Here is a 26,360-nt window from a genome sequence, read left to right as displayed (position 1 = left end):
GGGACAGAAAGCCTTGGCCTCAGACCCATGGTGCAGTAGCTTTGAGGAATATTTCAGCTGAGGAAGACAAGTGACTTGGCCATGTGTCACAGCCCTGCTTCTGAGGGCTTGGTGGAAAAGGGTGGAGCAGAAGGTTCTAAGGTCCCAAAGGAGAATTGTCTTGTATGCTTGGCTCACACTGTGCATTATTTTACCTTCCTCTGAGCTGCTAATCGCCTGCCTCTGAGCTGGGTGAGATAAATATCACAAGGCACAAAGTGATTGCTACCATAAAAAGAAATAAAATCCCTCCCATCCTTCCCTTAGGCTGCCACACACACACACACACAGGCAGAGTCCGTTACACATATGTTATGCATAGCACTATGACATCCATGTCACACATACAGACATATATTTATAGAAATGTGTGCCTTCCTTTGGGTATATTTACATATATAAATATATTTATAGAAACACGTATTTTTGCACATTAGATATATTTATATGACTATAAATACACGCACAAGGATATGAATATAAATGCACACATATATTTATGTAAAGGCAAATTGTACACATGCACTTACATATGTAAATACATACATCTCTCTGTGTTAATGTTTAAATAACACTCAGTTTCCAGCCTCCTGTTTTCTTTTAATTTTCCTCCCATGCTGGGGAAACACAGAAGTGTCTACCCCAAGCCTATGCCAAGATGCCCTGTAACTTGGTTGAGCTCTTTTTTTTTCTTTTAATTGTCTATTACTGAAAAACTTAAAACTGAAAGTTGAATAACGGGCCCAGCGGGGAAATAGAGGACCGACCCTACATTTGTCCTGGATTTCGCCCCCAGGTTCCCCGCGACAATCTGGTGCTCCGGTGGATCTCCCCTTTGAGGGCAGGGGTGGAGGTACGAGCGCCCCCCTTGGCGGCCGCGCGCCCCCGCCCTCGGCCCCACCCGCCGCAGCCGCCCGGGCGCGCCGTCCACACCCCTGCGCGCCGCTCCCGCCCGCTCGGGGATCCCCAGCGAGCCGCGCCACCGAGGGGGAGGTGTTCGCCGCGCCCGGGAGGGAACGGGCAGGCGGCGTCCCCTTTAAAAGCCGCGAGCGCCGCGCCACGGCGCCGTCGCCGCCGTCGCCGCCAGAGTCCTCGCCCCGCCGCGCCGCTCCCGGCTCGCGCTGCGCCCGCCGCTCCGCTTCCCACACCCCGCCGGGGATTGGCAGCCTCCGCCGGACATCGGACGCCACAGCCTCCGCCGCGACCCGAACGCACTCGAGGGGAGCGCCACGCAGATTACCGGGGGCTGCGAGGCACTCGCGCACCGCAGACCCCGCGCGGACTGGAGCGCCCAGCCGTGCGCGCCGCAGCGCCGTGGCCTCGGCTGCCCGGGCCGCCCCGGAGTCGCGGACCGACGCGCGGAGCGCCGGGGAGTCCGGAGCCGAGCCCGAGCGCCGCGATGCGGAGCACCTCCTGCCGGGGATCGGGGGCCTGGGACGCGCCGGCCGGGGTGTGATCGGACCCCAGGCTGGCCACAAAAGGCACTTGGCCCCCGGGCTAGGAGAGCGAGGGGAGAGTGCGGCCGCTCGCCTTGGCGGCCCGGGACTCGGCTCGACTTGCCGGAGAATGCGCCCGAGGACGACGGGGCGCCAGAGCCGCGGTGGTTTCAGCTGGCGAGCGCTAATGGGGGTGCGCTGGAGTAAGGCAGAGTGATGCGGGGGGGCAACTCGCCTGGCACCGAGATCGCCGCCGTGCCCTTCCCCGGACCCGGCGTCGCCCAGGATGGCTGCCCCGAGCCATGGACCTCGGCGGAGCTAGCGCGGAGCGCCCGACCCTCGCCCCCCGAGTCCCGGAGCCGGCCCCGCGCGGGGCCACGCGTCCCGCGGGCGCTGGTTCCTAAGGACGACGACAGCACCAGCTTTTCCTTTCTCCCTTCTCTTCCCTTCCCTGCCCCGCACTCCTCCCCCTGCTCGCTGTTGTTGTGTGTCAGCACTTGGCTGGAGACTTCTTGAACTTGCAGGGAGAGTAACTTGCGCTCCCCGCTTCGCGCCGGTGCCTTTGCACCAGCGGAGTCAGCCTCGCCGCCTCCGAGCCCCGCCGCCCCTCCGCTCCTCGGCCTTGCTCGGCCCCGGGACGCCGTGCCCAGCGTCAAGAGAGGGACTACGCGGCCAGCACCCGGGAGGAGCAGGAGGCGAAGAAAGGGAACAGACACACGGTCCTTGCGCCAGGTTCTTGGGCCAGAGCTTTTTCCATGTGGAGACTCTTTCAATGGACGTGTCCCTGCGTGCTTCTTAGACGGACTGCGGTCTCCTAAAGGTAGAGGACGCGGGGCTAGGGGTTGGGGGGGTGGGCGCGGGGCTTAGGCAGCAGACGCGGCAGAGCCCTTCTTAGGCCCTGCCAGGCCCGAGGTAAACAGACGCCCCCCTCCAGGTCCACGTGCAGCCGAGCCCCTGCGAGGGTGCCCCCATCCCACCGCCCCCCGGCGTGCACTCTTCCACCCATTCTCCCTCCCCTCTCCTCGGTACGCTGTTAGGGCTGATAACACTTAGATAATTAAAGAAAAAAAATAAAGTCAAATAAATCCTTTGGAGAGGGTGGACCCTAGATTTTACCCGTTAGCTGCCAACCTGTCCGCGCTGCCATGGTGATCCCCTCTGCCTTCTCCAAGTGTTTCCGGGAGACCTGCTTTCTCTACTCAGACTCAAGTCCCATTTCGGAAAGTGCTAGTTTCCAGAAATGCGCGGAGTCAGTACTTAAGCGACACTTTGTACTGTTTTTAGCAGCTGACACGTGCATTGATAGATTTCAGCCATGTACGTAATCTCAGGAAGATACATGTGTATCTTGACTGCACTAGGGTGATGCGGGATGGAGTGGCCCTGACACCGCTGAGGTTAGGGGCGTGGACCCCAAGTTACAAGTGGCTTCACAAGTTGTGGTCTTGAGTTTACAGGTCTGGAAGTTATAGAGTGTGTGTGTGTGTGTGTGTGTGTGTGTTTGATGTATCAGGAAGTTCTATACAGTGCCTCTGAGGAAGTCACATGCGCCATTTGTGCATGTTTATATGCCAGTGAGCGCTGGGCAGTGTGTGTTTGAGTGTGTATAAGGGGACACAGGGTGTCAGACTAAGCGGTGGTTTCCCCAGGTTCCCTGCATTGACTGTCAGTGCTGGTGTCCCAGAAAAAAAGGTGACAGTCATTGACGCAGGTTCGGGCGGGGGTGCGGGGGGGGGCGCGCAAAACCCCAAATCGGATGTCAAACCAGTTGAGAGTGGGATGGGAGGGAGAAACCCATATGGCTCAGGAACTTGGGACCCTTCATTCTCCCCAGACATTCGAGCTTCCGTCGCTCTTACTTAGCCCTGCGAGTGTTGCAAGCCAGGAGGGCACCCTGGAGGAGGAGGCAAGGGAGCCAAACGGGAGCCCGGGCCGCGGGGGAGGGAGGGCAGAGGACTGGGCGGGGAACTCGGGTGACTCACGTCGGCCCTGTCCGCAGGTCGACCATGGTGGCCGGGACCCGCTGTCTTCTAGCGTTGCTGCTTCCCCAGGTCCTCCTGGGCGGCGCGGCCGGCCTCATTCCCGAGCTGGGCCGCAGGAAGTTCGCGGCGTCGTCGGGCCGCCCCTCATCCCAGCCCTCGGACGACGTCCTGAGCGAGTTCGAGTTGCGGCTGCTCAGCATGTTCGGCCTGAAACAGAGACCCACCCCCAGCAGGGACGCCGTGGTGCCCCCCTACATGCTGGACTTATACCGCCGGCACTCGGGCCAGCCCGGCGCGCCCGCCCCGGACCACCGGCTGGAGAGGGCAGCCAGCCGCGCCAACACGGTGCGCAGCTTCCACCATGAAGGTGAGGCGTGGAGCGGGGCGTGGGGGCGAGGACGGGGGCGGGGAGTTACCGCACGAAGCCCCCCACGGTGGGCAGACTTCAGGCACCCCCAGGGAGGCAGCTTGGCCAGGGCACCGCAGACGTTTCCATTCCTGCTTCTGTACCGTCATTTCTCAATCTGATTTTAACGTACTGCTTGTGTGGCGGGGGAGCCAGGGATTCAGGGATTCCCTTTAGTAAATCCGCACCCTTTTCCTGGCTTGCAGCCAGAAGAGCTGCTCCTCCCCCAGGAACTAGAGAGAAATCAAATGATGGGGAAGATGGGGGCAAAAGACATGCCCCTAGACATCTAAACGTGCGAGTGCCATAGGGGCAGAAGAAGAAGGGAGGTGGATTGGGATTTCTTTATGTCTGTTTGGAAGCCCTTGCTCTATAAATCTGCTGTTTAAGCTGAGGTTTCAGCCTACACAGAGCCAAGGGCAGAAATTTCAGAGATAGTATTGAGAAATCAAAGCCCAGGGCCCCAAAGTCTTTCTAATTTACAGTTGATCTGGGCCTGGTTTGGAAGATTTTGAATCCCAATCTAATCCCCGTGGGAGATCAATTCCACAATCAATCTTATTGTTTCCACAATGACTTTCTTGTCTTGCGCTTAAATCTGAGATAGGCTCCGAGCAGAGACAAGGCAAGCCTTCAGATAAAAGCTTTTGCAGCAGCTGCCTATTTTCCTTTATATGCACTGAAATGTGGATTTTTTTTTCTTTTATCATACTACATGTGGTTTTTCTAAGGTAGGATATTTCTGCTTGTTTCATCAGAAGGGCATTTAGTGGGTTTGAAATGTCTTAGAGCAGCTATTGAAATCTGCTGTACCTAAGTTCCTAGAGCAATTAGTCAAAAATATGTTCCACCTCAATTCTTTTTCTACACCTTTAAGTGCTCCTTTGGCTTAATCCATTCTAAAGAAAGCATGGCTTCCTTCAAGTTCTAGAAAAGAGTACAAAGTTGTGTGTCATAGAGCAGCCACTTGTAGGATATTGAAGAGTTAGGAGTGAAGTTCCCTTTCTCTTGCCTTGCCTTGCCAAGATGGTAAATTTCAAGTAGAAATCTACACTGATGTAAACAAATCAGAAATGGCACAGCCAGAAGTTTTCTCCCAGTGTGAAGGATGACTTACTTATACTTGTGAGAACCCTGGTTGATAAGGGGAAGACTCCCAGAGGCAAGTCACATAACAAAATAGCCTTCTTCATCATTGAGGCAGCTGTACATTATGGAAGGGACACTACGTTGATTGTCAGTTCATTCTTAAGCACATTTCTGAGTGAGGTGCCCTCTGCTAGCAGAAATCACAGATTTGAAAGGCAGTAAAATCTCATTCTTCCCCTTCAGAATTCATCCACTGCAAGCAGAAGTTGTCTATATGGTCATATGTGGAAATGTTTTCGTTTGTGTACATTCTGTCATCATAACCCTGGATGACATTCCCAGCTGATGCTGATTAGAGTAGTTTTCTGGATAGAAAAGTAACAAGAACAGCTGTTTTAGCCACCTCTGCTGGAAATTTAGCATAGAAACCATTCTTAACTTTATTTTTAAGGCCAGGAAGATGCTGTGTCTCTCTCGTAGCTTAAAAGGGTGATCTTTTACGTGTTAACATCTGAAACATTCAATTGTGTGAGGATTTCATCATTGAAATCCTCATATTTCTCATTCTTTTAGAAGTGGCTTGATCAAAACTAAACAGGCTGTACATTATTTGAGTGTGTTATTTTAACTTAAATAGCATGCTTGAGTTTAGAAGTCAGAATTTAGATCTTTAAAAGTGTAAATGTTACATGTAAAAGTACAGAAGTTACCAACTTAACTCAACTTGCAGTATCTTAGATCTTAATGCAATTAGATGATAGAGAAAAGCTATGTAATTTTTGCTCTAGATTTCAACACATCCATTTCTTTTCTTGTTATAACTAGCATATCATCATTGGGCTGGATATAGCACTTTTTGAAGACTATTCATTGTTGTGTAACCCAGGATTTGATTTTCATAAACATCCTTGTACCATGCATGCCACTAAAGAAACATTTAATAAACCATGTGATTAAGACTGCTGGCTCAAGTGCAGAATTTGGTTTATATGGTATTAATGGGCATTTATTTGGCAAAGGACCAAAAGGACCTGATTATGAGAATTACTTTTTCTTTTCTTTTTTTTTTTTTTTTTTATGAGTGGGATCAGATGGTTTGGTGGTGGAATTACAAGACAAGAGAGATCATCATGGACATCTTTCAACCAATATTAACATAATGGGACCCTGTGATAAGAGATCTGAGACAAAATTATCAGTTGTTATTTCTCCTATTAAACTTTGTCTAGTCCTTTCTATACGGCTTTTATTTGGGAGAGTGTAAGTTTTGCTAAAATTTTTTTTCGAAGTTATTAAAAAGTGCTTCAGCCACATAGGCCTTTCAGAACTGCCATTGAAGATAGAAAAACCACTTCTCCAACTGGAAAGAGTGTTTTATGCTTTGCTGCAATTGGAAATGCATTGAAATTGGTTGACTTCATTGGCCAACTTCATTGCCAAAAGTCTTCATGCTTTTCTGTCAGATTGGAATATAGAAGGACCGGGAACTTGTTCTTCTGACTCTGAAGGACACAGTCTTCTTTTTACATGAAGTAACTGAATTATTTTCCTCTGTAACTAAAGCTTTCAAACTGAGATTAACCTTCATTGCACAAATATAATTATCATGAAAATATCCATATAATAGGAAAGTTCAAGAAATGACTGTTGTTCTATGATGGAGAAATTGTGACACAAATTAATTCCCAGTACAAACAAAGAATTCAGAAACATAGATCCCCCCAATCCAATATTGACCTGGTAGGTTTCCCTAGTAGTGCCCTCAGGTATTTCTGTGTGATTACAAAAGGCCCCATTAAGTGGGAAAGTTATTCTATTTGAAAATGCCTGGTGGTATTTCCTTGGCACTGATGTTTTCTGTTCCACCTTTTTTTTTAGTGGTTCCCTTATATCTCTCTTGATCCCTCTGCATTGAGCTATTTTGTCTTTTCTAGACTTGCCTTTTGCATATTTCACTGAGCAGTCAGATAGCAGTAAAAGGGCACTCTTTCATTTCGAAGATTGGAGCTAAGGGTGGGCAAAGACCAAATCAGGGTTAGTGATGACAGCCGTGCTCTACTTTTCTATAGTTGCCGTTTCCTTTGTTGTCTTAAAAAAAAAAAGAAAAAGAAACTAATTCCGTTTAGCCTTTCATATTTTATCGTTTTTTTCCTTGATCAGTTCTCTAACCGTTGTTTTATCTTCTAGAAAATCTTGTGCATCATACCTGGCCCCTTTCATTTTGTTTTAGGGTAGCGATTTCCAGCTTTACTGATTTGCCAGCATATCCCCAGGTTCTGTTGTTGTTTTTATTGTTTTAATGGAAGTTTTTCTGTCCAAAGAGTGTTGCAAAATTCTCAAAGCATAATGATACCTTACTTTTTTGATAAAACTCACCATACTTTATTTAGAACAAAAAGACAGCCACAAAATAGCAGCGGTTTCAAACAAGGTCTCCATGTCCAAGTGGGACCATCACTTTACTTTTCTGCTCACTTAGTTCTGTTGCTCACTCCACCGTACCTGGGTACGCTATTTCTGTCCCTTTAGCTGGGACAAAACTCACCCTAGGTTATCATTATATTAAATACAAATGTGTCCCTAATGGTTTTGACTTTTGCTTGAGTTTTTGACTTATCTGTATTAGGTAGTGCCGTCTAGTGGCTAGAAACTTGGGAACTGCAGTAGAGTCAAGTTCATAGCTCTGCTCTTCATTTACTGGCTCTGTGACCTTAGGAAACTTACAGAACCACTCTGAACACCAACTATTTCACTTACAAAATGAAATGGAGATAATGATAGTTCTTCTCTAATTGGTTTGTTGTGAGATAATTCATATCAAGTTGTTAGTGCCAGACCTGGCACCAAAAAAAAAGCAGTCAGCACATGAGCTGTCATTATCATGATAACTTCTTTTGTTAATGTTATTTTCTCCCCTTCTCTAGGGAAGTGGAGGCCAGAGTGGATCTAGGCTGGATGAGAAAATCCAGCTCAGTCTTTTGCATGACTGGAAGGTGGATGAATAATTGACATAGTGTAGGTGATTAAACTAGGACTTCACTTTTTCAGGAAAAGGTCGAACATCATTGTTGCCTTATTTTTCCAACATTTTTGTAGCTATGGCTTCACCCATTTGGTTAAGAACTTTGAGGCTCACAAACTCAGGTCGAAGATAGGTCAGAATCCTTAAATCCCTTAGCAAGTTCAGCTTATTCAGCAAGGGATATTTACAGAGAATTAACAACTGTATAAGCCTCAAAAAAAGCATACATTACATACTTGGGTAAATCCTCTGTATATTTTCAGCATCCCCAGGCTTGCTGTGATAATTTATAGAAGGTGTTTTCTTTAATTTACTTTATTTCTAGTAGGTTTTGATTTTTCTGCCCTCAAGAAAAGATCCATACTCCTCCATTGCAGATCAGAGGAAAAGATGGTACATGCCCTAACCTTGGGAAGTTATTTTCCAGGGTTTAGGGATTCCTGTGAATTTCAGACTTACCTCTGTGACCTGAGTCTGCATTCAGGGGTGTGGTAATAGAGACTTTTTTATTAAGGGTGGAATAAGGGTCTTTCAAAGAAGAGATTCTACTGCGGTGCCATTGGAAAGTCATTACCTGTTATTGAATTGATCATTTTTTCTCCTTTGTTAAGGCCACTAAGTGATTCTCTTTTACTAAGGCTACTTACCTCCAAGGAGATTTTTAACCACATGAAATTGCTGCTTTCTGTGTTTCTGGTTGAATAATGGCAATTTTATATGATTCAGTCTTACCTTTTTTTTCCTGAGGGTTATTATTCTATTTGATACCTCTTTTATACGCACCTTCTTCATTTATCTGTCACTAATACTTGCCTTGGAGATTGTCTCTTCATTGTCATCCTCTGGCCATGTGTTTGTGTGTATATGTGTGTTTATAGCTTCTTTCTTTTTTATTTATGGATTGGAATTCAGGGTTTATCTTGCAATTGTGATTTCTCTGGGCACTTTTGTTAATATAGCTAGCCCTGGATAATTTGCCTTTCCTTCCCCCTCTTTGAAAGAAAAGGGTATTCTTAAGAGTATTAGTATCAGATCAGTCAGCAGCTGAGGAGCAGATTTGGCTTTGGTGTCTCTGGGGTTTGGGGCTTCTGAGTTTTATCTTCTCTGCTGAACAATTGCTTTCCACTGAAACATCAGAGGGCTCCTGAATTGCAGGGAGGAAAGGGAAAAAGAAGCTAAATATGATCCGACACTTGTTGGGCACCACCAAGAAGAGCCAGGTTCCAATGGTGGGAGGGTCATTTTAATGATTGTACCTGGCCTAAAGTAGCATTAGCTTACAGTGGGGTTTAGAATGTGGACGGATCCTCAAAGATATCCCCAGGAGGTTTCGATTAACAGACATGGGACCACGGAGGACTCATCTGGCCTGATAGTCTCCATGTCCAAGTAGATGAGCTGTAAACCTTCTGTTCTGAGTCACTGGCTGGCCCACCTGTGGCCTCAACTCTTATTCCTTGGCTAATACTAATGGTTCTTCTACTCATTTTATGTTATTTAACAAAAAGGCATTTTTAAAAATACACTCCTCTGGCAGTCTACACTTGAATGTGAAAAACATTCTTTAAAACCTTGACACTCAAAAGTGTGGTCCACCAGCTCTGGAACATCCACTCCCCTAGGAGTGTGCTAGAAATGCAGAGTCTTGGGCCCTCCCCAGACCTACTGAATCGTAATCTGTGTTTGAAGCTTTAAGGTGTTCTAGTTGTTTCATGTGAAGGTTAAAGTTTGAAAAGTACTGCATTAAAGCATTACTCTATAATGTGATATAAACTGCCCCTGTCGAACTGGGCGCTTCCACTTAGCTTGTGTTAACACCTGTTGCTTTGATGATGAAGGTTTACACAGGTAGACCTTTGAGAGAGTGATCTGACATGATCCTCCTTTGCCAAGGCGTCTAGATTCTGTGAACAACTGACAGCTGTTTGTCTTTAGGGGAAATACACCCATAAAATTGATAAAAATATGGTCTCCTCTAATGATGATGTGAAACTATGGCAAAATAGATTTTGTTAGCACTTGCGTTGGGATTCTGAATGAAGCAGGCAAATTTTTTTGACAGGAAATGACAGGATGTGATAAAGCTAGAAGAAAATAAGTCCAACTACCTCAAAATCTAGTGCTATTCGCAATCAATTTAAAAATAATGTTGTACCTTTGATGATTTGCAGACTACAAGCATTTAGGGTGCTACGTTATGTTTTATTGTTTGCTTGGAAAACCGTATTTCTTAAAGTTGAAATTCAGTAATCTTAAATCAGACAAAGCTTTTATGCATGGCTTACTTGGATGGCTATTTTGAAAAAATGATAATAAATATAGAAGGATTATTCTTTAACAAGATGAGATTGTTCCTTATGTCCTGTATGTCATAATGGCATTTTTATAAATTTTTAATAAATTTTTTTGGTTTTTAAATCTATCCTGCAGCCTATTATTGGGTAGGTGGATGTTTTTAGTGTGTTTTCTTTTTTTAAACATAAAGGAATCACAAGCAGAAGACAGAGTCATTTTTTTCCTTGCAAAAGCATCTAAAATGAGATTTTGATTTTTGAGGTCATAAGGAGGTGAGAGAACAGACAACAGTTGGGAAGCTATTTCTCTTGAAATTGTTTGGCTTTAATTACTACAGTATCCTAGTACCACCCATACGTTTCCAAAGAAGTAGATCCCTGTAAATGCCTTTGTCTCTGGACTTTTGAGTAAAATAGTAGGGTGTGCTTTGCAAAATGTCATCGTTGATGTTGAGTTTCAGAGTCTTTAATTAGGAAGCTGAAATCTGTATATCGAGATTTGTAAATCATCTAAATTGCAGAGTAATGTTTTAGAATACCGCTTAAGGGATTGACATTAAAGCTTTTTTTTAAAAAAGAAATGCAATAATTTCCTCAAATCCTCCCTCATTAGACCTCTACTAACTATAGTGCTGACTTTCTTTTTTTTTTTTTTTTTGCCCTAAAGTCTGTGAATTCCAAAGAAATGCATCACCATTTCCCCCCTTATTATAGCCACCTGGAAGCAGTGTTCCTGTATGAGATCAAAAACCCAACAATGGATTATGAAATTTTATTTCATGGTATGCATGTTGACACGAACTTATAGAAAAGAGAGAAGGGAGACTCCTTTTTTATTTAAAGAGGAAATTTTTATTTTCTGGTTACATTCTTTTACTCAGGTTAAATCAAACCCCATGATAGAGTTTAAAAATATTCCTAGATAATCAAACTGTCATTACTTCTCTTACTGAATGATTTTTCTTCTTGTTTTTTTTTTCTTTCTACTCTTCCATATCAAATCAGAATCTTTGGAAGAACTGCCAGAAACAAGTGGGAAAACAACCCGGCGATTCTTCTTTAATTTAAGTTCTGTCCCCACCGAGGAGTTCATCACCTCAGCAGAACTTCAGGTTTTTCGGGAACAGTTGCAGGAAGCTTTGGGAGACAATAGCAGTTTCCATCACCGAATTAATATTTATGAAATTATAAAACCTGAAACAGCCAACTCGAAATTCCCTGTGACCAGACTTTTGGACACTAGGCTGGTGAATCAGAATGCAAGCAGGTGGGAAAGTTTCGACGTCACCCCCGCCGTGATGAGGTGGACTGCACAAGGACACACCAACCACGGATTCGTGGTGGAAGTGACCCACTTAGAGGAGAAACAAGGTGTCTCCAAGAGACATGTTAGGATTAGCAGGTCTTTGCACCAAGATGAACACAGCTGGTCACAGATAAGGCCATTGCTGGTGACTTTTGGCCACGACGGGAAAGGGCATCCCCTCCACAAAAGAGAAAAGCGTCAGGTGAAACACAAACAGCGGAAACGCCTGAAGTCCAGCTGTAAGAGACACCCTTTGTACGTGGACTTCAGCGACGTGGGGTGGAATGACTGGATCGTGGCCCCTCCGGGGTATCATGCCTTTTACTGCCACGGAGAATGCCCTTTTCCTCTAGCTGATCACCTGAACTCCACTAATCACGCCATTGTTCAGACGTTGGTCAACTCGGTTAACTCTAAAATTCCTAAGGCGTGCTGTGTCCCAACAGAGCTCAGTGCCATCTCCATGCTGTACCTTGACGAAAATGAGAAGGTTGTATTAAAGAACTATCAGGACATGGTTGTGGAGGGTTGCGGGTGTCGTTAGCACAGCATCATTAAATAAATAAATATATATATATATTTTAGAAAAAAGAAAAAAACACAAACAAACAAACAAAAAAAAAACCCTTGACACTTTAATATTTCCCAATGAAGACTTTTATTTATGGAATGGAATGGAAAAAAAAACAGCTATTTTGAAAATATATTTATATCTACAAAAAGAAGTTGGGAAAACAAATATTTTAATCAGAGAATTATTCCTTAAAGATTTAAAATGTATTTAGTTGTACATTTTATATGGGTTCAACCCCAGCACATGAAGTATAATGGTCAGATTTATTTTGTATTTATTTACTATTATAACCACTTTTTAGGAAAAATAGCTAATTTGTATTTATATGTAATCAAAAGAAGTATCGGGTTTGTACATAATTTTCCAAAAATTGTAGTTGTTTTCAGTTGTGTTGTATTTAAGATGAAAAGTCTACATGGAAGGTTACTCTGGCAAAGTGCTTAGCACATTTGCTTTTTTTTTTTTTTTTTTTTGCAGCGCTACTGTTAAGTTCACAAGTTCAAGTCCAGAAAAAAAAAAAAAGTGGATAATCCACTCTGCTGACTTTCAAGATTATTATATTATTCGATTCTCAGGAATGTTGCAGAGTGGTTGTCCGATCCATGAGAATTTACGTCCTTATTAGGTGGAATATTTGGATAAGAATCAGACATTGCTGATCTAATATAGAACCCGCCCCCGCCCCTTAATTTGCAGAAAGAATAAAGCAGGATCAATAGAAATTATAAGGAAAATGATAAACCAGCAGGAAAGTGAATGATGGTTTGTTGTTCTTTCCTAAACTAGTGAAACATTCAAAGGGGCTGATCTGGCCAAAGTATTAAATAAAACATAAAATTTCTTCATTATTGATACTGTGGTCATGTATATTTAAAATTGATAATCTCGTGGCCCTCAACAAAAGTTGGAAATCGATTTGTATTTTCCCTTTACCTCATCTAGGAGCTTGTTATTCCCTGAAGGACCGAATTTTCTGACTTGCCCAATACACGGCAAAACTGTGTGCATCATGTTTTCTGCCCACCCTCTGTTCTCTGACTGATCAGCTTGCTTTTCTTTCCAAAGTTATGTGTTTGAACACATTTCTCCAAATGTTCAACCTATTTCAGATAATAAATATCAAAGCTTTGGCATTTCGTTCTATAAAGTCCAACCTGTGAGAGAAAATGGTGCATTTGTACAGCGCTCACAATGATTACCTTGTGTTTGCATTTTTGTTTCTAAAGTTACATATTTTAGAGGAGGGTGGGGGGAAAGGCAAGGAATGGTTGGAAAATTGTAAGCTAGTCACTTGATAAGTCGTATTTGGATCAAAGGTATTCCTGATGATTTAGTATTTTTCATATGAACCTCTTTGGGTAGAAAGATTTAAGGGAAAACTAAAGCCTACAAAATGAGCAAAACCTGGGGAACCCAAGATAAAGTTTCAGAGATAATATCCCATGCAACAGAGGCAACGATGCCAAAAAATTAGAAAGGTAAAGTGTCTGAGATCAGCTTCTACAGGAACATCTGCCAATTTGGATGAAGCCCAAACAGAATGAAGTCAAATTAGGCTGCTCAGAACGAACACTTACCAGTGTCAAAGTTTCTGTGCCCTGGGTTGTTACTAGCCAAGGAAGGGTCAGGGGCTATGTCTGTAAGACCAGGGAACCCACAACTCCTCACCATTTTACTGATGATTTTGGGTCTATTTTCAGTCCCCTCTCAGCCTGCCATGATTGGCGAAATCTAGTTCTAATCTCTTTTCCTAGGCCCTGCCTTAGAATTGGCTTAAAAATTAGTGTTTGTAATGGAACAGACTGTTATAATCAAATTCTTCTCATGAATTCACTTTCGATGACCATGAACATACTTACATTTTGGAGGTTATGAGGTTACATATAACTTATCTTTAAATGTATTCTGTAGTTATTTTTTTACTGATACTAGTTAACTTCTAAAATCTTTTAGCTTCTTTTTCTCTCTATTGCTATTGCTCTTGGGTAGGTGAGAATAATTAGATTAGACCCAACTATGTAGAGTGAGGAGTCTTCTTTGTTTTCCAGCCAGTCTTCACCCCCTCTTGCCATGGAGATGAGGGGCAAACCCCACAGTATTAACTTCTTAAAACAATAACCCATGTTTTCTCATCTTCAAATTCCCTAGATGAGTGTGTGAGAGTATAGCATAAGAACTTCATGCTGTAGCGGTTTCATCCATCTTTTTGCTTTCTCTACTTCGTTGGTTCTGACTTGGTTAAAATTGCTTTCAATGGTATCGACTCAAATGCATTCTCTTGCAATATATATACAAAGCAAATGTGTATGTATAAATATATATGATGATATATGTAATATATAATATGTATGCATAGGTGGCATTTTCAGTATCAGTTTCAGAGGTTTTATAATAACTGGGGACTTTGACCCTCTTGGCAGCTCACTCAAGAAACAGTATTTTTACATATATTCTACATTCTTATAGACATTTTGGCTCACATTCTTCATTCTGAGGAATAAAGAGTCATAACTAACTGCATGACACTGAATTTCATGAATTTCAGTCACTATTCTATAGGACATTTTCAATCGTTTTAGAGTTGGCCTTTTTGAAAAAATCAACGTGTAGTCACTTCTTGATTTGGGGGTCTCGCCTTTCAAAATTGATTAAATTAATCATGTGTTTTTGTGCTTTTCTTGGCTGCATGTGTCTCCCTGGTGTGATTTGAACCTGTGTGGTACATCCAGGTTGCTCTGTTAATTTTTTGCCTTCAAAAATTGGAAATAGGGAGGGGAGTGGTTTACATATCTATCTGTGCTTCTCTCTTTTCATATTTCTACTCCAGTCACTGCTTTCAATTGTACTTCAAGAGGCAAAGCATGGAGAGATCTGTAAATCTGGTCTATATAACAAACTACATAATCACTAGATAACCTAGGTGGTCTGTTTTTCTTCCCCTCAATTTTTTATTGGAGGGGGAAAATCATGTGTGCAATTCAAATCACTTTAAAAAATAGCATATTTCTATTCTACTGGCATATTATCATTAAGATATTGATTCCCCAAATGTTTATATGCTATAGCCTTCTCATCTGTTTAAGGCAAAAGGAACCTAGCCTTGCATTAAAGAATAGTTAATAGAGTCTGGAGTAATTGTGACATGGATTGGCAATCCAAGGAAGTAAGAATGTCCTGGCACTGTTCCTTTTCTATCTGAATTTTAGCAGGGGACGGGTATGGTAAAATGGAGGATAAAAGGCAAGTCTGCTGCACTCAGGTAAATTGCCTTTCCTTTTTCCTCTACCCTGCTGACATAAATTACAGCCTTATGGTATTCTCCAGGGCAGAATTTTCTGACCATTTCCCTGCCCTGCAAACTTCAAAGTGAATTTCTACGTAACTTTGGGGACCAATGCTCTAAATAAAACGTTTTAGATTTTAACGTGCATCCGAATCACCAGTAATGCCTTAAGGAGAATGAAACTTTCATGTGTATGCAGACCCCCTGGAATCATGTTCTATTATAGATTCTGTTTCAGTGGGTCTGGGGTCTGGGCTCTGAGATCCTGCATTTCTAACAAGCTCCCAGGTGAAACCCTTACTGCTGGCCAGAGGACCATAGTTTGAGTAGCAAGGCTCTAATGAATACCTTCTTAATCCTAACTGCAAAAGTTGGACCAAGTTTAGGCCCCTCTCTAAAAAGCAGCACTTAAAAATACATAAAACCGAACCTGTATACAGAATGGCATCTGAATATAGTTCACCATATCTGAAATGATGCCCTACATATTTTTTTTTCAAAGGCATTCTTTTCCCCCACAAGATGACTGGCAATTTTGTGTTCTAGCCACCCTCAGACATGAAAACACTTGGTTGCTTATCTTGTAAAATCTGCTCCGCTTGCTTGCTTGGGCATGTATGTAGTCAGTTTCGTCAAATACGTGTCAGTACATCTATGTGGATGGGGGAGCAGGTGCAAGCCCTTAAAAACGTACTTTAAAAAAGTTTAACACTTAAGTCAGTCAACTGAGTTGATCCTGTGTGATCTTAGTGCCAAGCGTCTGAGTTAAAAGTTTTCCCTTTGAAGGCAGCAAATAGATGTCATACATTTGAAGCATTTGTTTATACAAAAAAAAATGATGCTTGATTTTTTTTTTTTAAGTTCTAAGATGGTTCACTGTACAGCACCATTGAGCCTACAGGGTGGTATAAAGCTTCCAAAGCTGGTATTTGAGGTTTGATTTAATGGATATTGGAATTTTGGATGCTGCGGTTGGCTTCGAATAAGGTGCTTAAAATGGGCTCAGGCTAGAAAAAGCAAAAGGAATTGATTTCCCTCTGAAAAAAGATGTCAGCAAAGAAATGACTTTCTGTCTTTGCTTGGTCCTGGCAATTTATTTTATTTTATTTTATTTTTTGAGAAATGTCCTTTGAGGGTCATCTGTTAAGTATTGCAGTACTTTACAAAAGCACTTTGAAGATTTCTTCCAAACAATTCAGATTTGAATATTTTGTTAAAGAAATGCTGGAATGAATGAATTCCTAATCTCAAGTACACCCTTTGTTGTGTCTGTGTATATGTGCACATATATATGTGTGTGTGCCTGTGTATGCATATTATATATGTATATATGTGATTTGTTCCTGTCTGGAATCCAAATTCTGAATATAGGTTGCCTCATTTTTTTTCATTGACTCTATCATTTCGTTTAGTTCTCGAAATTTTGAATTGAGTTCTTTTGAGGTGCTTAAGCAGCATTAAGCAGACACCGACTTTAACACCACTTAAAACTTGTGTTTGCCCCATGCCCGGGGCCTCACTCCCGGGCATTGCCAGGAGTACATTATTGTGGCGGTCCATTCTGATTAGGAGGTCTCTAAGCAAACCATGGATCTGCCTAAAGCTTCCCTCGTACGGAGCAGGATCTCATCTGGACTGCATTTGCACTGGAACCGCTTGGCCACAACACTATGAGAGAATAATTATTGAACTATTTTACTGTACAACTATTTCCAAATTGTTGATTTTTTATTGATTTCAGGAGGCAAGCTAATTGCCCCATGGCAACTTGATGTTAACGTTTAATGAAGATCAGGAAACAGAGTTTATGAAAAGCTTTTGTATAGTAACTGCAAAGTTTCAAGAACTGTTTTATACTTCCTGACAGTGCTGGGCCTAGCTTAATGGTTTGTTTTTATTGCTTAAGAGTGTAAACCTTGCTTTAGCCCGGTGTGTGGAAACTATACCCTCATCCCGCATTACAGATTTTCTCATTGCTTTTTACTCATTCCCGACTTCCTTTCCTGCCATCTACAACTGAGACTTTTTCTGTTTTAATTGTCTGAAAATGAGTTTCTGTCTTTGCACACTGAGAATCTTACACACACACACACACACACACAGACACACGTACACACGCACACTCATGAAGTTAAGTGTCTGTATTGTTTCACTTTGTTTTGGGTGGAGTTTCTTTTCGGCACTTGGTTGCTAGACGACCAAGCAGACAAAAGTTAAAGATTGAAAAGGCATTTTTAGAGATGCCAAATCTTGGCGGCTGAACTATTTTATCTCTGTCTTTATAAGGAAGGCTTAGTATTCTTACCAGGTTACCCGTGCCTTTTGTTAGGTAGATGGCTGGTAGAGGATTTTTTGAAGTCTAGCTCTTAAGACATTATCTGTTTGAGAACTTTCTTAAGTGTTGTTCTCCCATTTGCCAGAATACACTTCCCACCTGGATTGACAAAAAAAAAAAAAAAAAAAAAAAGCCAGCTTAGTTTCCAAGGGTGTGTTTTAAATCACTAATAAAGTTGAGCTCTAGCTCCCAGCTGCCTCAATGGTTTCAAGGCAGAGACACAGAGAAAGGATTGCTTTTTGAGGCAACATTCTGAAATACAAGCTTACGTGCGTGGTGAATAGTCTCCAGGAAGCTACCTTTGCTTTTTTGGTGGATAGTACTGGAAATGTTTTGAAAAATTTTTAAAAGCCCAATTTTAAATCAAAGTCATTTGTTCATTTCAGTAAGATATTTCAGGAGCACGTTATAAATACACGATCTTTATAGATCTGCCAAGTTGGACGTGTGTTCACAAGTTCATCTTGCATGTGTATGCAATTTGTAGCTGACATACTTTCCTCACCGAGGTCTTCCCTTCTTTCTCATTCATCCTTTGAGATGCTGCTGCCCTGGCTCTCCTCTGTGGAGTTCCCTATGCTGGAATTTAGTCAAATCCATGGAAAACTTTAACCACTTTCCTGATTCATTTATAGACAGGATTTCCTGGCATGAGGATCAAGCAAGGAGCCCTGAAGTTTTTTTTTTCATCACAGACTGTCTTGGAAATTAGGATCTTCTGAAGCCTGTCTGGCCTATACACATAAATTGGACAAAATATTCTCCTACAAAGAAAGCTTACAAACTGACTTAGCAATTGCTCAATCACTAGGTTCGACTGGTAAACCAGTCCTCCAAAGCACATCAGTATTGTGAATATTATAAGCTATGAAAATAATTATGCTCAGACTGAAAACTTAGTAAGTGAGCTTAAATAGAAATAAGAAAAACAATTTAGGAGAAAATTTCAGTATTTCCTAATCTCATAGAATTTGGTGTGTGTGTTGCTACCTAGAGATAGCTTGGCTGAACGCTAGAAATTGGGAAGGATTGGAGAAATTAGGGGTGGTTTATGGTAAAAAAAATACACATATACGTATATATACACACACACACACACATATATATATATAAGTGAGATCAATGCTGCTTTTAATAGTAATATAACAATATTATAATTAAATAATATTGTGCTTAAATATTATTATAGCACAATAGCCCCTTCTTTGGTGATGCCACAGAACACTTTCCTGTGTAAAGAAGGGCTCAGAAGTTAGTTTTGAGGGCTTTCTCTTTTTCAAACTTCAGAGAAAGAAGGACAGGTATTGTCTGGGAGAAATGAGGACTAAGAATTCTAGAGTTCTCCTTGCCAACAACAGTTGCCCAAAGGAAAACATATTTCTGCCTGATACAATATGCAGAAAACATATTCCTGCCTGATTCCTGCCTGATCATATTTTCTATCAATATTATATTTTGCAGAAATATATCTTTGGGAAGTTGTCATCTTAAACAATATATAAGTGAGCTCCAAACCCTCTTCCCCTTTTGTGAGCCCTCTCCCTTCAGCCAGGTTGGGGACAGGATGTTGGAAGGAGGCTGCCTTTGTGCCCTTGTTCAACCTCAGCCGTTGGTGTACTTTCCAGTGCACTGGGTACTTTTTTTTTTTTATTTCAGCATATTATGGGGGTACAGATGTTTAGGTTACGTATCCAGGAGTATACAAGAGGTGCTATATCACCATTGTTTCTTAAAGCTGAATAGTATCCATGGTATACATATACCACATTTTATTAATCCACTCATGTATTGATGGACACTTGGGTTGTTTCCACATCTTTGCAATTGTGAATTGTGCTGCTATAAACATTCAGGTGCAGGTGTCTTTCTTATACAGTATCATTTGCTCCTTTGGGTAGATGCCCAGTAATGGGATTGCTGGATCGAATGGTACTTCTATTTGTATCTCTTTAAGGTATCTCCATATTGCTTTCCACAGAGGTTGCACTAGTTTTCAGTCCCACCAACAGTGCCTGAGTGTTCCTATCTCTCTGCTGCACTGGGTACTTTTAAGGACTTGGCAAGAAGGGCAGAGAGGAGGTTGGTGGACTTTTCTAAAATACAATCAGGTGCACATGGCAGGCAATGCTGCAAAGCCCTCTCATCTCCGGAACAACTCGGGATAGGACATTGAAACTGCAATGCTGCCATTAATCATGGGAAGATTAACTAAGGAACTTTGCAGGGCAAGGGGACAAGTCTGTTTTTTATGTAGTGTTTCTGGAAAGTTCAGGGGCTGCCAATGTTTCAGTCCCAGTGGTGTGAAAATAAGAACCTTCCTCCATGGCAGCTGGTGCCAAAATGCAACTCTCTGGAAGCCTCCTGCCTAGTGGATCCAGGAGATTTTGACCTCTGTGTCCCAAAGGAGCCAAGGACCCACAGGGCTGTCCCATGATGAGGTAAGTTAAGTGGGAGTCCTTGTTTGGCAGAAACAGAAATTGGTATCTTTAATCTTGTCCCGGTCACTTACCTAGTCCTCAAAAAACACGATTATAATTTTCCTATACTTCTATTTTATTATGCATTTTGCTCTCTTTCTCTCTCTCTATTTCTTTCTTCTTTCTTCTGGATGTCAGGACCCTCCCTGAAGATAAAGAAATAAATGTGTTAGGGAAAGAGGAGCTGGAAAAGCCAACCTTATTTGTGACAAAGGGAGAGCAATTTGGTCCTGTGTCGTCACAAACCTACGAGTTTGTTGAATGTAACTGACCCTGAAGATCTCCTCTGACAAGCCAGTTTGGACAAGGAACAAGATCCTATTGTGCTTTTCCTTTTCCATGGCGATGAGACTGAGTTTGGAAGGAGGAGTAATTCCACAGACTTTCCTCGTGGAAAATGCTCGTGGTGAGGGAGAAATTGCTCCCCTCCCGTCTTTGTAACACAACCTTTGGGATGCTCAGAAGTGCTGCCCTAGCCTGGGTGGGGGCGCGGGGAGGGAGCTGGCAGCCCATTGGCCTTCAGCAGAGTGTAAGCACAGAGCACAACGCTTCTGCTTTGCAGCCAGAAACAGTGATTCATTTGATTTTAATTTTGACGTTAGCATTTTTCTCATGAGTCATTGATAATTTAACATGGAATTTAAAAGGCTGAAACAGTTATTTACTTTTTAGGAACGTGAAACATTCACGGGGTGGAATACATATTTTCCCCCTGAAATGGATGATGCATGGTTGCTTCATTAAAAAACAAATGAGGAAGGGGCATTTCTCTGACCCTTCCCCTCCCAGCTCCCACCTGTGTCCCACGCCAGTTGATCTCAGTAATATGGACCGACTGTCAGCCAGTCTGTTTCATCTTAATATTTCTCTTGAACTGCTCAGAAAACTAGGTGAAAATGTCACAGCAGTACATACTTCGCTACTGTCATTTACCTCCTCTGGTCTTTATTGTAACATTATTTAGTGGGCGTAATCCTTCTCATATTTGTTTTAGGAATCTCATGACCTGAGATCCTGCCCAAGATCTTGTAGATCTTTCTGTACAGTTTTGCTGAGAGTATTGTAGGACTTCTGCTTAGTGGGTGAAGAAAGACTTGGGCTGGAACAGTATTAAGTGATAACTTAAAAATATATACACGCCCATGCATACACACACACAAACACACACACACACGCACACACTTATTCTAACTTTCCAATATCAAATGCCGCTGTAAATGGTAAATTTGCTATGTAATAATGAGTTGTAATGAAAAATGTGATTCTGCCAACAGCTCCAACATCATAATTATCGCACATCTGCAGAATAAGACCAATGAATTGATGCTTGGAAAATTATTTTAATGAATAAGTAGTGATTATTCTAAATCGGCATAGCAAATATGTTTTTGTGTCAGTGTACAGTGCCTAAGAGAGTTCTCAGAAGTAGTCTAGATGCTTCCCTTCGAAACTTGCATATTTATTTTTATGCCTGTATAAAAGAAGACATAGGACCCTCCTACTGTCTGCACAGAGGACCCTCTCACCACCATCTTTACTTTCTTCCAGTTCTGTTCTCCAGGAGGACAGTGTACTGGGGAAGAAGAAAGCAAATGGAAGGTAGTGTGCTCCAGTTCTCAGTATCTGCTGCACACTAAAATCAGTTGCGAGACGCGGCTCTAATCACTTTATACCGAAACGTAGTATCAGATTTTGTGATAGTTAGTACAAAACTATTCAATACAATGGCCATGAGACACATGAGGCAATTAAACACTTGAAATGTGACTACTGGAAATTGAGTTGTGCTGTAATTGTTGAATACGCACCTGATTTCAGAGTTAGTATGAAAAAAGATGTGAGATATCACATTAGTAAATTGTTACACTTATTACATGACAAAATGATAATTTTTTTTTTATTTCAGCATATTATGGGGATACAGATGTTTAGGTTACGTATGTTGCCCTTGCCCCCCCTCCCTCCCTAAGTCCGAGTTTCAAATATGTCCATTCTTTGGGTGGTGCGTATTGCACTCTTTGTATATGCATATACCCGTCCCCTTCTCCCTCCTCCCCCCTCCCCTCTTCCCTCTCCCCCCTGCCCAATATTTTGGGATATATTGGGTTAAAGAAAATGTATTTTTAAAATTTATTTCATCATTTCCTTTTACTTTTAATGTTGCTACTATAAAATTTTAAATTGCATATGTGGCTAACCTCATGTTTCTATTGGATGATGCTGGCTTAGGGCAATAACTTAGAGCGGATTCCCTTCACTTGCACTCACTTCCAGACTGATGGGATTTCTCAGGGGGCAGAGAAAAAGAGGGAGCTGAAGCCAACACTTGAATAGAGAGTTGCAAATAGTCACAGGATTCCCATAAACGTTAATGATGTTCATCGACTATGTCTTAGAGGAGAAAAGGTTGGGAGCCATCAACACAGTGGAAAGAGAACTGGCTTCAAATTTTGAAGGTCTGGGTTGTCCTTCTGGCTTTACAGGTGCCTGAATGCATGTCCCTTGGGAGGTGTTTTAACCTATCAGAGCCTCGATCTCTTCACCTTTAAAACATATTATTCTGGCTCTTCCTAATTCATAGGATTTTTATAATAAATGAGATAAAGCATGTGACTGTGTCATTGGTCAGAGTAAACATGGGTTATTGTAAATATAAAGTGAAAAATGAATGAATATATAGACTCTGCATCAGGCATCTATTACTGCAAAACAAATTACCCCAAACATTGTGGGTTAAAACAACAAGCATTTATTATCTCATATATTTTCTGTGGATCGGGAATGAAGGAGCCACTTAGCTGGGTGGTGCTGCCTCAGAGTCTCTCAGGACATTGCAGTCAAGGTGTCAACCAGGGCTAAAGTCATCTGAAGGCTTGATTGAACTGTGACTGCAGGATCTGCTTCTAAAATGTTTTACTCACATCGTTGTTGCTAAGAGGCCTCTGTTTCATCCCTCATGGGTCTCTCCATATGGCCGCGTGTGTCCACATGACTAGACCTCACCAGGCTGGCCTCCCCCAGAGTGAAAGAATAAGAGAGAATAAGGAGGAAGCCACAGTCTCAGAAGTCATACACTGTCCCTTCTACCGTATTCTGTTCACTAGGAGTAAGTCACTAAATCCAGCCAACCTCAAGGAAAGTGGAGAGGGAGTATTAAGCTCTACCTTTTGAAGAGACTGCCCCAAATTTTATGACATATATCAAACCACCACAGAGCTTTGCCATCTAAAAGTTGATTATACAAATTGGGTTATTCTTGTCACACCCAACTAAATCAGAGTTGAAGAACAGGGGGAGAAAAGTACTCAGGGTACATAGCACCTAATCCAAGAATTATCCACAAACCCAGCTACTGAAAGGGCCCGTTATAACCTTAAGACCAGTTTTGCCTAATAGTTGCTGACCTGCTATGACTCTGAGACTAGTTTTACTTATGGCCACCACTCACCAATCAGAGCTTGCTGGCTCCCTAAAACTTTGCTAGTGTTAATGAACTTTCTTCAAAAAAATAGATTGCATTTCTCTTTCTAATAAAACTCCCATCCTTCTCTTTGTTCTTCCAACACAACGGAGACCACCTCTGTCTGTGTGTATGCTCTAAATTGCAATTCTTGGTTCCCAAAGAAAACGTTTAGTTTAGAGATTTGTCTCTGTATTTTATTTGACATTGACAATCACATTTGACAAAAGAAAAAAGAACCTGATTCTGTAAGGGATTAAATTCTAAGCCTAGGTGTGCATTCAAAGTAGTGGAACAAACTTTTGGTTCTTTTGGAGTTTCTGAATAACAAAATCTCCAAATAAGCTTCACAGTCATGGGAACGAACAGTTTCAGTACTTTGCCCCTCTTTAACCGTAATTCATTTTTGAGACATAGCAGAACAGCTTCATGGGAGTTCTAACTGCTCTTCTCTCTCCTCCAAAGCACAGGGGCTGGCAGAAGCCAGGGGCACAGGAATAGGCACAAGAGAGAAGCAGGGTTGCTAGAGAAGCCAGAAGGGCTGAGGAGCAGGTTGTGAATGACAGTGGCTCTTGGGCCCTTCTCCTACCACAGCCCCTTCTTCATGCTGTTAACCTGCCCTTCTCTTTCATTGATGTGGGATTTAAAGAGGAGACCGCTTCCCTCAATTTGGGGATGCACGTAGGAGCATCTGATATTTCCGTGCTCTGCTGTCTCGGTGTAGCAGGTAGGGAATGTAAATTAAGTCTTTGGCCTTTCTTATCCCCTTTGTGTCCCAAGGCTGTCTGTCCGGCTAGAGAACATTAATTTGGGGGAGGCCCTTAGGATATTAAAACTCATTCTATAGGAACTATCTTATTTGTAGGTAAACAGTACACCTTGCATGGCCCTTTGTGGAAAGTTGACCAATTGGAGTCTATTTTTTCCCCCTAGTAGCTGTTTTTGCGTTTTTTGAGTTTTGGTGCTTTCCAGAGGACAAACAAAATCTATGCTCTAACTCACAGTCCACTCACAGTTCTCCCCATTCTAGAAAAATGAAATGCAGAATGAGCATTTCTCCTTATACCTTAGGGATATTTAAATGAATAATGCCAACAACTTGAAGAAAACTGATTTTACATAAACCTTCTTTGACAAGAGAGCCAAAGACAAGAGAAATATAAATCATTAGACTATTGACATCTATGTTAAAATGTTGGATCACGAATGAAAATAATCTTAGGGTGGCTTTATATATTTGAAGAATTATTTAGGCTCAAGTTTTACCATGTTAGGAGGCGGGTACCAATGCAAATTACCTTTTGAAGTAAGCTTAAATACTAATCAAATAATTCATAAAACTAATAGGATTGAGAATCTACTAAAAATAGAGTTCTTACCAACAAACGAGCAAACAAAATTATGAACAAGTAATTACTAAATATGATGTGCTATAAAGGAATCAGGGCACTGGGTCAGACAATAACAGGTACCTATTTAGGAAAAACCCTCTGAGGAAGTCATTAAGCTGAAACTTCATGGAGGAGAAAGAGACCACTAAGCAAAGAGATGAATTTGGATGTGATGGGGGAAGGCATAGAGGAGCACTCCAGGCCACAGAAACAGTGCCCCATCAAAGTGTTAAGGAGTGAAATAATCTGGTGTCAGCAAGGAAGAGGGAGAAGGCCATTGCAGAGTGAGCATCTTGACCAAGAAGGGTGGAATAAGATAAGGTTCGCAGATACCATAGAGGCCATAGCATATCACTCTGCTATTCTAAATCTGATTGAAAGTTACTTAAGGCTTTGAAACAAGGGAGAAATTTAATGTATTTTTTAAAAAGTACCATGACTGCTATGTGGAGAATTCGATTGCAAATGGAAAGAGAAGATAAGAGAATAATTAGGAGGCTGTGATAGGAATAATTCTAAGATGGTCCCCTAGATTCCTGAGCCCTGGTGTGCACACCCTGTATCACCCCTTCCCTTTGGGTGTGGCAGACCTGTGAATATGGAGGGAAATAGTTGACTTTGAGTTAACAAAAAGGAGAGTGTTGGGTAGCCTGACCTAACCTGATGAGATACCTAAAAGAGGGCGAACACTCAGAGAGTCTACTCCTGCAGGCCTGGCAGGAAGCAAAAAGCCATGCATGCTGTGACCTCCCTATGCAGGCCACATGGCAGGGAATCGCAAGTGGCCTCTGGGATTTAAGAGTGGTCCCTGGCCAAAAGCTAGCAAGAAAATAGGGACCTCAATCTTACACACACAAAATGATAAATTTTGCCTGCAATCAGGAAGTTTGGAAGAAGACCCTGATCCTCAGATGAAACTGAAAGCCCTAGCCCTAGTCAACACCCTCCTTTCAGCCTGATGAGACCCTGAGCAGAAGTGCTGCCTCTTATATCTGGACTTCTGTCCCGTGGAAACTGTGAGATAATAGATTGGTGTTATTTTAAGCCACAGAGTTTGTGGTGATTTCTCACTCATTCAGCAACAAATGCATAAGCTATTTGCAGTATTCCAGCTTAGAAAAGATGATGGCTTGTGTTTGATTTATGGTAAGGAAGATGGAGAGAAGTGAATGGGTTTGAGATCTACTTTAAAGGTGTATTTGGCATTACTGGCTGATGGATTAGACATGACAAGGAAGAAAAAGAAAGAACTAAGATTGATGGTTA

The 26,360-nt window shown here is 42.2% G+C and overlaps 1 protein-coding gene across 1 annotated transcript; it reads left to right on the top strand.

Annotated features, from left to right (window-relative positions):
- Positions 1–1,511: 1,511 nt before the first annotated feature.
- BMP2 (bone morphogenetic protein 2) lies at positions 1,512–13,298 on the top strand. The gene is made up of 3 exons (XM_012639256.1): positions 1,512–2,295; positions 3,475–3,824; positions 11,274–13,298. Exons 2-3 carry the CDS (start codon positions 3,482–3,484, stop codon positions 12,116–12,118), a joined length of 1,188 nt encoding a protein of 395 aa, XP_012494710.1. The 5' UTR covers positions 1,512–2,295; positions 3,475–3,481; the 3' UTR covers positions 12,119–13,298.
- Positions 13,299–26,360: the final 13,062 nt, after the last annotated feature.

This window comes from Propithecus coquereli, unplaced genomic scaffold (assembly GCF_000956105.1).
Source record: "Propithecus coquereli isolate 6110/MARCELLA unplaced genomic scaffold, Pcoq_1.0 Scaffold139, whole genome shotgun sequence".
In the NCBI taxonomy this organism is placed as follows: domain Eukaryota; kingdom Metazoa; phylum Chordata; class Mammalia; order Primates; family Indriidae; genus Propithecus; species Propithecus coquereli.
The sequence above is the reverse complement of the archived record's forward strand: the minus strand, read 5'-3'. Positions and strand labels throughout refer to the sequence as shown.

Bases quoted from the DNA above. Each gene is read 5' to 3' on its own strand.
- BMP2 (XM_012639256.1), top strand. From the start codon at position 3,482: ATGGTGGCCGGGACCCGCTGTCTTCTAGCGTTGCTGCTTCCCCAGGTC. The intron at 3,825-11,273 runs GTGAGGCGTGGA...ATATCAAATCAG, and splicing joins GCGCAGCTTCCACCATGAAG to AATCTTTGGAAGAACTGCCA.